The sequence below is a fragment of the Podarcis melisellensis genome (genome assembly GCF_964234715.1).
Source record: "Podarcis melisellensis genome assembly, chromosome: 2".
In the NCBI taxonomy this organism is placed as follows: Eukaryota; Metazoa; Chordata; class Lepidosauria; order Squamata; family Lacertidae; genus Podarcis; species Podarcis melisellensis.
The window spans coordinates 58,075,488-58,089,393 of record NC_138529.1 but is presented as its reverse complement, the minus strand read 5'-3'; the positions used below and the strand labels follow the sequence as shown (position 1 = coordinate 58,089,393).

The window sequence follows — 13,906 nt, the reverse complement described above, 5'->3', positions numbered from 1 at the left end:
TCATCCCTGATCATGAGGTTAATGGGAGCAGTGGCGGACTTTGGGCTCTTAAATTTCAGTGGCACCCGGTGCTATGCTAAAATTCAATGCGCCCCCCCCATGTACCTCTTGCACTCCGTTCCACAGCATTGTTTTGGCACCTCCTGCAGGGCAGCGCCCAGCAGTACCGTAAAACCACCTCTGATGGGAATTGGAGCCAAACTGCATCTGGAAGGCAAGATTTTCAGTGTCGTAATCACCTAGGCATGGTTTGCATTTAATAAAATGAAAAAACAGAGACAAAAACCAGACAGTAACTGAAATCAAGGCAGTAACTGAAACCTGCTAAGCCACTCATGTCCAAGCACCAGCTGAACAGACATCAGTTAGAGAGATATCCAAAATATTAGGTTTTGGGAAAGAGAGAAGCGTTGAGATTATTCTGAAGGTCTGAGGTTCTGCATTATTTATCTTCCTACAAATTATATTTTTATGAAGTTTTGAAAGCTGTCATTCCAAGGACGATTTCCACAGCTTTCATCAGACTAACAAAGAAAATAAAATATTGATGCAGCCCTGATCGAACATGGAATTTTTGACATCACTGGAGAAGAGCAGTTATATTAAAAAGAGTTTCTATGCAATCTTATTTCCGTGGCAATGCATGCAGTACTTTGATTGTGTGATGTACACCTGGGTCTCTGCTGGTGTAGGATGCAATTCAGTGTCTACTTACCTATAATTCCCACTGAAGTCAGTGGGCATTCTGACTAAACATGTATCAGATTCCACAAATCCAGAGATGTGCTGCTTCTGCATACAGCTGCTTAGACAAATAGTATCAATGTTATCCCCACCAACACCACATACACACAAAAAGTAATTAGGGCAAAGCAGCAGTTCTTCCCTATATTGTTGTAGGTAGACACTGCAGAACAAATGTTATGAAATAAGAAGCCAGAGCGCCTTGGCTAGAATAAATTCTAAGCACTGGATTCACTTTTCACAATTATGTAAAAACGTAAACCACAATTCCAATAACATAAAAACAAAACCACAAAATGCAGTAAACCACTGTCAAAATTAAAATAGTTAAGATAGGACCTGAAAAGTCTAGAAAGCTGGAAACTGTAAAACCAAAACCAAAACAAAGCACCGTAGTTATACCCATTCTAGAATGATTATTCATCCAAAGGCCTTCTTAGTCTTAATTTAAACAGGTGCCTAAAGGCTTGGTAGATCTCAGTGAGTTGGGGTATTTTACAAGTTTTGTTCTGCAGGGAGAAAGGGATGTACATTAGTTTGGGGGATCCTTCAGGCTTTTCACTGCCAGCAGGGTTGAAATGAGAGGAAAGGTGTTTTTTTAATATTAACCAGCCTATACGTAATATAAAATTCTCAAGAACTTTCCTCAGGACAATATTTTCTGTACTCCATATGAGAATATCCATCCATAGGTGTTTGGACCTTTATGCTGAGTTGTTTATGCAAAAATGTGCTTCAAATTATATCAACGTGAACTTGCTATGTTATTATTGTGGAAGCTAAGTTTCAGGTCTGGCAAAAGTATTTGTGTGTGCTTTAAGCTTTAAAAGAGATGTTTTGGCTTCAAAGAATCCTTTGTTTATATGATTAAAGTGAATATAGAAGCACTTTGGAAATATTGGGATAAAGATAATATATTTTGATCTCACATTTGGAGAAAACCATTTAAGTCTTTATGAAGTCCCCTAGGTTTTTCAGAAGTGTGACAAGTTTGTAAATTTGTTTGTAGTCTTTTCTTTCTTTCTCTCTTTCTTCTTTTTTTAAAGATAATATTTCTCTCTTGAACAATTACTGGTACATTATTGCAAGAGTTTATTGGCAAAGTTGAAACTTTAAAATGTTGAAATTTCATAGTGAAAACTTGTTACAATGTGGTGGAGTGGGCAAGGACCAAAGTAGATTAAACAGCTATGGATCAATTTGTTTTAACCTAGATATGCCCCACTCACATACAATGAGAGAGATAGGAGGCCAGTATTAACAGCAGAAAGAGACACTTGGATGAGGACTATAAAATGCTCTCCTTTTTCCATGGCTTGAAGGTAAAGGTAAAGGGACTCCTGACTGTTAAGTCCAGTCGCGGATGACTCTGGGGTTGCAGTGCTCATCTTACTTTAGTGGCCAAGGGAGTCAACGTTTGTCCATAGACAGTTTTTCCAGGTCATGTGGCCAGCATGACTAAGCCGCTTCTGGCAAAACCAGAGCGGCGCACAGAAACAGTGTTTACCTTCCTACCAAAGTGGTACCTATTTATCTACTTGAACTACTTCCCGCCAGAGTGGTACCTATTTAACTACTTGCTTTCGAACTGCTAGGTTGGCAGGAGCTGGGACCGAACAACAGGAATTCACCCCGTCGCGGGGATTCGAACCGCCAACCTTCTGATTGGCAAGCCCTTGGCCCTGTGGTTTAGACCACAGCGCCACCCACTGGGATACTGCCAGGGAGACAAAGGCCATCACTGCCTTCACGTCGTCTCCGGACGATCTGTTGATCTCTGTAGTCACGCAGTATCTGGAATTAGCGGCACCAAGCCTCAGAAACATTCCTGCCACATTCCTGGGCTGGTGCACACTCTTTCAGCAGAATTCACACAGCAAAAGTTGCACTCAGGAGAGTATCATTTAGAATGTTTATTCAGCGTTGGTCAGAACAAAGAAAAACATGACCGACTGCTAGCGTGTTCTGGCGCAGAGAGAGAAAACGAAAGCAATAGCAGAACATAAGCATCCTGAGAAACAGGACATGCGCAGACTCTGTGACTCACAAGCCTGCTCTCTCTTAAGGTGGAACGGAAATATCCTAACATCATGTCTTAGTAACCTGCAATCTCTCCTCCCAAAGAAGCTGCCTTATATGGAGCCAGAGCATTAGTCCATGTAGCTCAGTACTGTCCAGACTGACTGTTAGTGATTCTCAGGGTTTCAGGCCGGTTTCTCTCCCATCTCTATGTGGAGATGCCAGGGGTTGATCCTGTGACCTTCTGCATGTAAGGCAGATGTTCTACCTCTGAGCTATGACCCTCCCTTTCTTTTCCCATGTGACCTCACTTCTAATATTAGAGTTTCACTGGGGATGAAAAATGTGCCGGGACATTTGTTGTACCTGTTGAGAGATACAGAAGAGGCAGTAGGAGGAATTAGCCATCCCAGTCCATCCACCATTTTTGCTCTTAAAATTAAACCCATCCATCTCTCACTTCCCTTTCCATGTGATATGGGCAGAACGCATGGATTGTTGATCACATATGTAGTGTTTAGGGATGCTTCCGGCATTATTGCTTAATTAATACTGTTTATTTGATAGGGGTTTTTTAATCCAGCTTTTTAGGGTGTTCACCTAAAGCGATTTCATTGCTTCATCACCCAGGTGGGAGATGTGCATGAAACAAATGCATGTGTGTCCATTTTAGGCACACTGATGCCATATTGTTTTAGCATTTTTGGTGGACTTTTCAGTGTACTGAATACGTTAACATTCTTTCTTCTATTAGATTCAGGGCCTCTAGTATATACTTTTAATAGGGTTGCCACACATCTGTGACTTCCCGGACATATCCAGAATCCAGCTGTCTTTAGCAGTGCTGGGCAGAAATGGGAGAAAATGTCCAGAAAAAAATGCCCAAACTTATGGCAGCCCATGGCAGCAGTGCCATTTTTGCCAATATTTTTTTAAAAATAAAAGTAACTCAAAAATGACAAATAAATTGCGACTTGGCCCCCCCAAAACTAAAAAAACAACTCAACAACTTTGCCAAAAAAAATCTCGGATGTTCACCTTTTGAAATATGGCAACCTTACTTTTAGGTCCCAGGAGGTAATGACTTATAAGTACAACTTCTGGGCGATCCTTATTTTGGAAATGTCACATATTCAAGTGCATAGGTACCATCAGCAGAACTGTTTTAGAATACCTGTTAGTGAAGTATTTGTGTTTCAAATGCATGGCTTAGAAGTAGATGCCACTGAAATCTATGCCTTACTCTTAAATAACGCTTCAGGCATTGAAATTGTGCCATGTAAACCTGAAGAAAGTCTTGCTTTTCTTACGGCAGAAATGTTGAAGTCAGCTTCATGGCTTTGTATGTCCTTTGTCTTCAGCTGGGACAGACACTCCGGAGCCCCTTCATGAAGTTTGTGGCGCACGCTGTTTCTTTCACCATTTTCCTTGGACTCTTAGTAGTGAATGCCTCGGACCGATTTGAAGGAGTCAAGCTGCTACCCAATGAAACTGCCATGGATCATCCCAAACAAATATTTAGAGTAAAAACAACACAGTTCTCATGGACAGAAATGCTCATCATGAAATGGGTTCTAGGTAAGTGGAAATGCAATCATCTATTGTTCTCATAGGCACAGGTCAAAGGGGACCCAGACCGATGGCAGTGAAGTGCAGAGAGAAAAGTCAGGGCTAAAAGCTGGAGTTCAGGGGTGCCTCTGAAAGGGGCCTTCTCTGTGGAATCTTTCATCCCCTGACAGTAACATTACATCAGAGGTACCTAAGTGTTGTCCTGCAGATGTTGTCGAGCTACAGCTACCACTCTCTTTGATCATTGGCCTAATTGGATCTAATGGGAGTTGGGCTAATGGGAGTTGGAGGCCAATAGCATCTCGGAGGGGCACAGATTCCGCATCCTTGGTGTTTAAAATAAGACTATTGCCAACAAGAATTATGAGGAAGGCGTGAAGAACCAGTGATGAGGCTGTTGGTTAAAGAAGTGAATTGGTATCTGCCCTGTGTGTGTCCATGCAAAGATTTTGGTACCCTGCTTATAATCAGAGAAATCTTTATCACTACTGCTCCAGGCACTCTGGAATAATGTTGGATTTTATTCATTTATTTATTTTTATCCGACTTTCTAGAAGAGTGTCGTTTGATTTTCTCATTTAAATCGCTTCTAGGAAGTTATACCATTCTCTTTAATAGCTTGCCAATTCTGATACAGCTTTATGAATGTTTTCGAGGGCTGATAACGAACAGTGTAGCTGAGCTCAGTTGCATTTGTTTTGAGCAGTGCTTGAAGTCCTATGGGGGAGAAAACATTTGCCTACATGACTGACTGCCCTCTCTCTTGCTATCCATTGGTAAGCAAATTATCTTGGAACTCAAACACTAAGACTGTCTTTACTTTTTCCAAACAGCCTTGGTGGTCCTGTATAACACACCTGATCTTTTCAAGCCAAATTGTGCCAATGCACAATTATAATTCCCCAGTGAAAATCTGAGAAAATCAGTAAGATCATAGATCATAGCAGACAGCATTGACATGAGAGAACAAAGTCTACATGGCAGAACAGTGCACAAAGCCCCCCAGAAGCTGCTTTACTGGGTGCTGTTTCACTTTCTTAGGCTGAAGGTCAAACCACTTGTGATGTGTCTCATAGTTTACTCTGGCATGCTTGATTTATTTTTTTATAAATAAATAGCAGGTGTGATACAGGGAAGCCCAAGCTGGATTAGGTCCACTGTGTATTGGCAGGAGGTATAGCTCTTTGCCCCTGCAATGGACCCACTCAGAATCTACCCTCCTCAAAATAATAATAATAATAATAATAATAATAATAATAATAATAATACCCCACCCATATGGCAGGGTTTCCCCAGCCATTCTGGGCGGCTCCCAACAGAATATTAAAAACACGATAAAACATCAAACATTAAAAACTTCCCCAAACAGGGTTGCCTTCAGTTATCTTCTAAAAGTTAGATAGATGTTTATTTCCCTGACATCTAATGGGAGGGCGTTCCACAGGGCAGGCACCACTACTGAGAAGGCCCTCTGCCTGGTTCCCTGTAACCTCACTTCTCGCAGTGAGGGAACTGCCAGAAGGCCCTCAGAGCTGGACCTCAGTGTCTGGGCTGAATGATGGGGGTGGAGACGCTCCTTCAGGTACACTGGGCTGAGGCTGTTTATACACCTGCTGTTAGCAATGAGAGAAAAGGTCCATTGAGAATAGCAAGTGCTGGGTGCCTCCTTAGGAAAATAGGAATCCGCCTCATACTTCGTCAGACCATCTAGCTCAGTATTATGCACAGAGACTAGCAGTGGCTCTCCAGAATTTCAAATCTGGGTTTCTCTGAGAGCTCCCTGGCAATGCTGGGGATTGAACCTGGGATGTCCAGCACGCAAAGCAGATGCTCTACTACTCTGCTCTGCTGTGTGGCTACTAACCAAAATGACTATGTTCCCCCTCTACTGTTGGAGGCAGCATGCTTCTGAATCCCAGTTCCTGGAAACTGCAGGAAGGGAGGACTGCAGTGCTCAGGACCTGCTTGCATACCTGAATTGAATTTCTACACCTGCTGCGCCACAACTGACATGGCAGCGGGTGGGCCCATGTTTTTTTCCTGGGTTGCCCCAGGCTGACATGGTTCTGTGAAACTAAGAAAGCCTCCCATGCAGAGGTGCTCTAAATTCTACCTGGAAGATTTGGAGCAGAGTTCTTTTTGTCAGAAGCTGATACCGTCCTTCAGACAATGGAATCTCCTGGCTCTGAGTCTGCTCATTTACAGTGCAAATAAAGATATGCAATCTTTGTGCATCCCAAATGAAAGTGCGTTAAACAACGGTTGTGTGGGATATTAGATTTGGGAAAGTGAATAAGCGACAAGCTGTAAAAAATTCATGAATGACAGTATGAATTATTTATTTTTTAAAATCATATTGAAATGCCTCCCAGGAGATCTGTATTTTGAGAAAGGAATGATTTTTTAGGTAACAGGTGCATGACAAGTGAAGAAAATTCAGGATATTTGTTTGTCCTCCCTGCCCACCCCCTAGATATCTCCCATTTTCACTACTGTTCACTGAGAATAACTGCCCACAACCTGTGCAAACTCTCTCTGCAGCCTAGATAAAGAATATAACATTTTATATCTTGCTACAGTTTTTTCTGGTTTTCCCCCAATTATTTTCTCAATTACATCACAAATGAAACCTCACTCAGTCAGGATGATAATATTGGAATTAAGAAGAGTGAACTGAATTTCAATGAAAAAAACTGCATTTGATGTGAAAACTGGTATTGGGACATTAACAATTCTTCATAGCTGAGTTTTGGGTGGAAAATAATGAATTACTACAAGATTTCTCCTGGTTGCTATTGGTGTAGCATAGTGGCTATGAGCCACCTTTTGCCCCACACTTTCTAATCGCAGGTCCACACTTTAAAGCTCCATGTCTGAGCACCTCTTCTTTTTTACCTGCCTCTTTCCTCAGGAAAACCCATGCTTTGACCCAAAATCAGAATTAACAGCAATCTGGGTTTTCTGAGGATTGCCATTTACTCGGACTCAGCACTATAGACTAGGCTTTTGTGGGGGAAATGCCAGGGCAAAAACAACAACCCAAGTGATCAGACATGGCATTTTAAAGCGTGGACCTGTGCCTTGAACTGTGGCACAGAAGGAAGTCTGGATGAGCCCTAAGCTACAAATCAGGAGGTCCTTGGTTTGAATTTTGCCTCTGCCATGAACTCTCTAGGCGGCCTTAGGCCAGACACCACCACTTAACTTAGCATTGCCATACGTCTGGATTTCCCTGGACATGTCCAGGATTCCAATGACGGAATTAGCGTCTGGGAGGAATTTGGGGAAATCAGCAAAATGTCCAGATTTTTACTTCTTGAAATATCGCAACCCTATTTTAACTTCTCTTACAGGGTTATTGTGGGGATTGCTTTGAGCACTTGGCAGAACTATTGTTGTTGATGAGGGTTGTGATTTATTATACTGAGAGTCAGTGAATATTGGGAAGGGCAGCTATAAGAGAACATAGATTGCTCTGGCCACTAGGTTTTTGCATTCCAGGAGGGACCACGTTTTGGGTGGAGCTGAAGAAATGCTGCCTTTGCTGTGTTGCTCAGGGGAGAGAGGCAGAGAGACAGTATTTTTGCAAGTTTAATGCAACGTCTGGTGCCTGGGCATAGAGGGCACGGCCGAGGATTTTGAGGGACACACCTTTGCCAACCTTGCTGATGACATGATACCAAGTTTGTCTGCCCTCCCCTCCCCCCTCCCCCAACCCAGGTATGATATGGTCCGAATGCAAAGAAATCTGGGAAGAAGGCCCCCGGGAATACGTCATGCATCTTTGGAACCTGTTGGATTTTGGGATGCTTTCGATCTTTGTAGCTTCTTTCACTGCCAGATTCATGGCTTTTCTCAAGGCATCAGAAGCACAACAATACGTGGACCTGTATGTTCCCGTTGATGACCTCAATAATGTCACCCTTCCTCCTCAGGTTGCCTACTTCACATATGGTAAGAGAAGGTTGTTACTTAATACGTATTTGTTGCTCCAGCTCAGGTATTTACTGGAGGCAGAAGCAGCAAAGTTCTTCTCCTGAAGGTCAGAGAATGTTTGCAAATTATTCATTAAATGTGTCCAATTGAGCCAGTTTGTTAAAACAGCTAATACAGAATCAGACAAGTCTGCTCTTAAATGAAATTCCAGATTTGTATGGAGATCAAACCGAATGCAGTTGTATGAACAACCTCAAGGCCGCACAGGAGAAGAACCTCTGCATTGTCGAGGTTCACCATACAAAAGGTAACCTACAGATGAAGGGATCTGCTTTGTGTTCCCAAAGAAAAAGAGACCAAGCGAACGAGACATTCACAGCTTGATAATATGTATGTACATTTAGCAGGTGAAACTCCTGGGGAAGCATTGGCATATGACTCACTGCTAGGGTAGGGACCCCTTAGTATTTCTCCAAGGGGGAAAAGGAAAAGAAACATTCAGCTAAAGTTATCACTGACTGCCAGCAGCTCCTTAGTAAAGGGGCATGAGGTTAAAAAAAAAAAATCAAAGTTTTGTCTGGTCTGATGACAGATGGCAATTTCCAGAATCAGGTTTTGCAAAACTAAAATCCCATTTCAAGGCACCATTCCCACACTGGGAGCTTGTTGTCAAAATGCATTGCGAGAGATTCCTCCAGATGAGGAAATGCAAGTGAGGCCAAAACTGAACGATCAGTGGCTAACATGCATTTGGAAACCCAGCAGCATGTCTGCGCTGTAAAGGTGATGGTGGTGATTTGCAGACAAAAGCATGCAGGCGCAAAGAGGGGGTGCTTAACCTTCATCTTTCCCCTGCTTTCCAAGCTGTTTTCCCTGTCTGATCTCAAATATGCATGCAGAGCTTTCCTGGGGGTGGGGAGAGAGAGCATCTGGGGGGTTGCAGGGGAAAAGGGAGGGTTAAGCACTACACCCCTCAGTCTTTGCTTCTCACTTGCAAATTGTGTCTGTAGTGCCTCCTTAAATGTAAGGGGTGATTTGTGTGCAGAAGTGCCTGGGTTTTGCCTGATTTCAACCTCCTATATCCCAATATACATATTTGAAATGCACAGCAGAATCTGTTGGGGCCTCCATAATCCATTCTAGAGTTTTGGATTTTGGTGCTTTAATGTAATTTGTCATCAATTGTAGAAACAGGATTGTAACTGTTTCAGGACTAGGTCACCAAAAGTAGACTAAAATGTTTTTCTTCTGTCACACAAAGTTGCCATAATTTTGAGCCATACATCTTCTGGGCTCTGTTGATACAGTTGCCTGGGAAAAAACCTGCAGAACAGGGAAGCCAGGAAAGAATAACAGGATTCAGATGTAATGTGATACAATGTACTTTTATCGAATTTAGAAGAGCAATGCTGATTTCTTATAACACCCAGATGCAGAACACTTGGAAATAATTTACATTTTCTCTAAGAAAATGTGTCAGGATAAACTTTGCTCACACACATAGTAAAGCAGTCACTAAGCAGGGCATGCATATGGATTATATTCTTTTTTGACACTGCTAGACCATTTTACCTTTCTGCTATTACATATTGTGGGGTAACTGCTCCCTCTTGTGGAGCAACTGTGTAATCAGCGTTATTCCAAAGTACAAAGTGAACCAGCAAGAAAGGATTTTCCTGTAGTGTAATTCACAGAATTCTACACAAAAATGGAAATACTAAAATATCAAACTAGTTATCATAAAAGTAGACATTCAGACAAGGGCCTGTCAGAGACTTGAAATTTCTGCCTATTATTTCTCTTCTTAGTTATTTGTGTCTCTGTCTGTTTATAATAGCTCAGAGTCAGCATCTTTGTTCTGAATAATCATAGTATTGGATGGCTGAGTTTCCTCATTTCATTTTGTAAACATATTTGCTAAATTTAAGTGAAAGAAAAAAAGGGAAAGACAACAGAAGCCTCTAAATACTACACTAGATTAAGAAAAATTGAGTAAAGGAAAAATATAAATTGGAATACAGTGGTACCCCCGAGTTACAAATGACTCAGGTTACAAACGCTTCAGGTTACAAACTCTGCTAACCTGGAAGAGTTACCTCAAGTTGAGAACTTTGCCCCAGGATGAGAACGGAAATCGCACACCAACGCCGCAGCAGGAAGCCCCGTTAGCGAAAGCACGCCTCAGGTTAAGAACAGTTTCGGGTTAAGAACAGACCTCGAGAATGAATTAAGTTCATAACTAGAAGTACCACTGTAAGTTATAGGGGGAATGTCATCTGCAATGTTTTTTCATTCTGGTAGCTGATAAAAAGAGCCCATCCTTTCTCTCTGTTTCTAACCATGTGGCTGATCTGCTGTGCTTTCCCTGTAACCCTGATCTGGGGCTGTCCCTACCATTAGGCAGTGTCACGTGATTGATTCATGTGGCAGATGTTGGGAGCAGTGGCGGCAGCACCCTGACTGTTCCTCCTGATCTCCACCACTCCTCCCACCTAGTCCTTGGTGATAAGGCAATATATCTCATAGTCCCCCCCCCCCAAAAAAAACCCTTAACCTTCTGCCTCAAGTGTGATGGAGGACACTATCCCATTGTCAGTGTTGGAATAAGATTCAGTTGCCAGTAAATCTGTAGAATGGGGCAGGGAGTACCATCTTGTCCTTTGCCTCAACCAGCAAGGTGTCTTGGGCCAGCCCAGGCCGGCCCTGGCAGTGCACATTTGTCACATCCCTGACTGCCATTGGCATGCCTGCTATAGAGAGTACAGAGTTAGACAGACTAGTGGTCTGCCTGGGTAAGTGCACGGCAATATCCTGTGTTCTTATATATACTTTTAGACATCTGCTGCACCTTGATCCTCTGAAATGTGATGCTAGTTAATGATGATGATGATGAAGATGAAGATGAAGATGATGATGATGATGATGATGCTTTTATTATTTGTACTCGGCTGCAGCCACTCTGGGCAACTTCCAACAAAACATAAAAACACAATGAGACATCAAGCATTAAAAACTTCCCTATAGAGGGTGGCCTTCAGAAGTCTTCTAGTTTAATGACTATTCTTTGGTGTGCCTCTGCTTTGGCCGAAGCCCACTTTTTTTTCTGGAAATCTTGCAGATGAACTACTGCAGTAATGAAAGGTAATAGAAGAAACTGGGAGAGTAAAGTGAAGTGGGTAAGAAGGGAAGACAGTAACATCTAGGAAATCCCTAGGAAACCCCCAGTGAAAGAAAGCATACCCTGGGTCTTCCTACTGCAATGTACAGGGTCCTCTCAGCCACCCCTTGAACCTTAGCTCTGTTCACATTAATAATATATGTCACCTCTTGTGTTTCATTTTAGCCAGGAGCAAGTGGCTTCCCTCAGATCCTCAGATCATATCAGAAGGACTATATGCAATTGCAGTGGTACTCAGCTTCTCCCGGATTGCATACATCCTCCCAGCCAATGAAAGTTTTGGTCCTCTCCAGATCTCTTTGGGAAGGACTGTGAAAGACATCTTCAAATTCATGGTTATTTTCATCATGGTGTTTCTCGCCTTCATGATTGGAATGTTCAACCTTTACTCCTACTACCTTGGTGCAAAATATAACCCAGCATTTACGACGTAAGTATCTCTGCAGGACATTTTGTGATGTAACTGGCTTTCTCTCTAGATTGCCTTTGTATATGTTCTATACAGATTGCATAAAATCACATGCCAGTTTGATAGAACAAGCGTTGAACTATACTGTGTAATAATTAGATGTAGTAAAATAGACTATATGCAAAAGTGCCACATTTAAGAACTTGAGTACTGTTTACTTTGGTGGTTGATCAGCGCAGATGACACATCATGCCCTTTGCTTTAAGCAGTGCTATTTTTCTAGAAAAAATAGGTGCCGGAACTCACCATGAACTCCTTCCTCGTTCTCTTAGAATGGCAATGGCGCCATTCTGAGAGGTGCCAGAACTGAGTTCTGGTGAGTTCTAGCTGGAAAAAAGCCCTGGTTTTAAGCATGATGCTTAGGGAAGGCTGGATGAAACCACTGATTTGCTATGTTTGCCCCTCTCTTCCCCAAGCCATTTCTCTTCACTTGTCTTCTGTGTTGTTGTTGTTGTTGTTGTTGTTACTCCAACTTTTTCCCTGATGGGACTCAAGACAGCTTAAAGATAAAAACAAGAACTGCTAAAAACATAAGGAAAAAACTATAATTGAAAAACAATTAAACATTAATAGGATTAAAGCTATATACATATATAAAATTTGGTTTAAACATACAATTAATTACAATAAAAACAGCATAGCACCAGCCCTTTCATTAAAAGCAGCCAGTTCCCAAAAGCCTGTTAGAACAGGGAAGTCTTCACCTACCAGTGGAAGGGCAGCAAAGAGAGACCCTACTCTAGGAAGGAATTTCCCAAGTCTGGGGGCAGCTACTAAAAAGGCCCTCTCCTCCCATGTCCCCACCAAGCACGCCTGTGAGGGTCACAGGATCAAGAGAAGGGCCTGCCCCAAAGATCTCAAAACCCAGGCAGGTTCATATAAGGGAATACGATCTTTCAGATAGCTTATACCTAAGCTGTGTAGGGTGCTATGCAGCTTTGAGTAGCTGAATCACAAGACTTATCAGCAAACATTCTCTAATATTATCTTTTCGAACCCCAGACAATCCCGGCAGTTGAGGAATCCTTACAGACTTTGCAGCTCAAGGTTTTCCATATGCTGATGATACAGGGATGAGTGTTATCAGTGTATTGAACACATTGTTCTACAACTTTCCTGAGAGCCAACATGTAAATCAGGAGTGGGCATTAAAAAAATGTTTTAAAAGCCCTAGATTTGAGGCTATTCGGACTTGACCTCTGCTGTTTCCATATTCATTATGCCACCCAATGCTATGTGCTATTTGGGTACCATCTTAACAATATACATGAATATAAAACATTGTAGCTCAGTCAAGCAGAATGAATCATCCAATTTTCAACTGCCTGTATGCCCTTAATTCTGCTCTCAAGTGCACACATCCTTTGACAGATGTTGGAAGTGAAAAATAGTATCTAATCCTGTAATTAAAGGCTGTGGCCTAAAGAAGCTGTACAAGATAGCAGATTTCAGGTTGCAACTGTCAGTATTTCACTTCTTAGTGCTCCAATTCATCATTTTTTAAAAAAAGATAAATGCAATTTACATTTGAATTTATGCTGAATTAAATTCCTTGTCTTTGAGAGATTAAATGTAAAGGAATGCAGTGGTCACTGTCACATGGCTGCAAGTAATAATCCTATTTTACACATTTCCGTTAGTGATGATGCCAATTTTGGAAACAAGGAGAATGAAATTCCCCAGTCTGGAAATTGCAAGATCATTACAAGCTGGGCACAAGTTGCCTTTGAATTCCAACCCTGGCTCACAGTTTCAAGTGTGCGAGGATCGTAATCTCAGAGTGTGCTCAGAAATAATATGACTTGTTTCCTGATTTTATGGGAAAGAATCCATTCTAATGCCCATTCCAAATCACAAGTGGAGGTCTGACTCGTCAACTTGCTTTGCTGTGGTGGCATAAGGTGGAAAGCAGGCTGTCTACACAAGGGGTCAGCAGACTTTTTCAGCCGTGGGCCAGTCCACTGTCCCTCAGACCTTGTGTGGGGCTGGAC

At 42.1% G+C, this 13,906-nt stretch overlaps 1 protein-coding gene across 2 annotated transcripts in view; it reads left to right on the top strand.

The window, feature by feature from the left end:
- TRPC7 (transient receptor potential cation channel subfamily C member 7) overlaps positions 1-13,906 on the top strand; it is a 103,107-nt gene that overhangs the window by 66,452 nt on the left and 22,749 nt on the right. For both annotated transcript variants that reach the window (XM_081893274.1, XM_081893273.1), the window contains exons 5-7: positions 4,125-4,341; positions 8,053-8,286; positions 11,612-11,876. In XM_081893274.1, the coding sequence (XP_081749400.1) occupies positions 4,125-4,341; positions 8,053-8,286; positions 11,612-11,876 (716 nt within the window). The remainder of the gene's footprint in view (positions 1-4,124; positions 4,342-8,052; positions 8,287-11,611; positions 11,877-13,906) is intronic.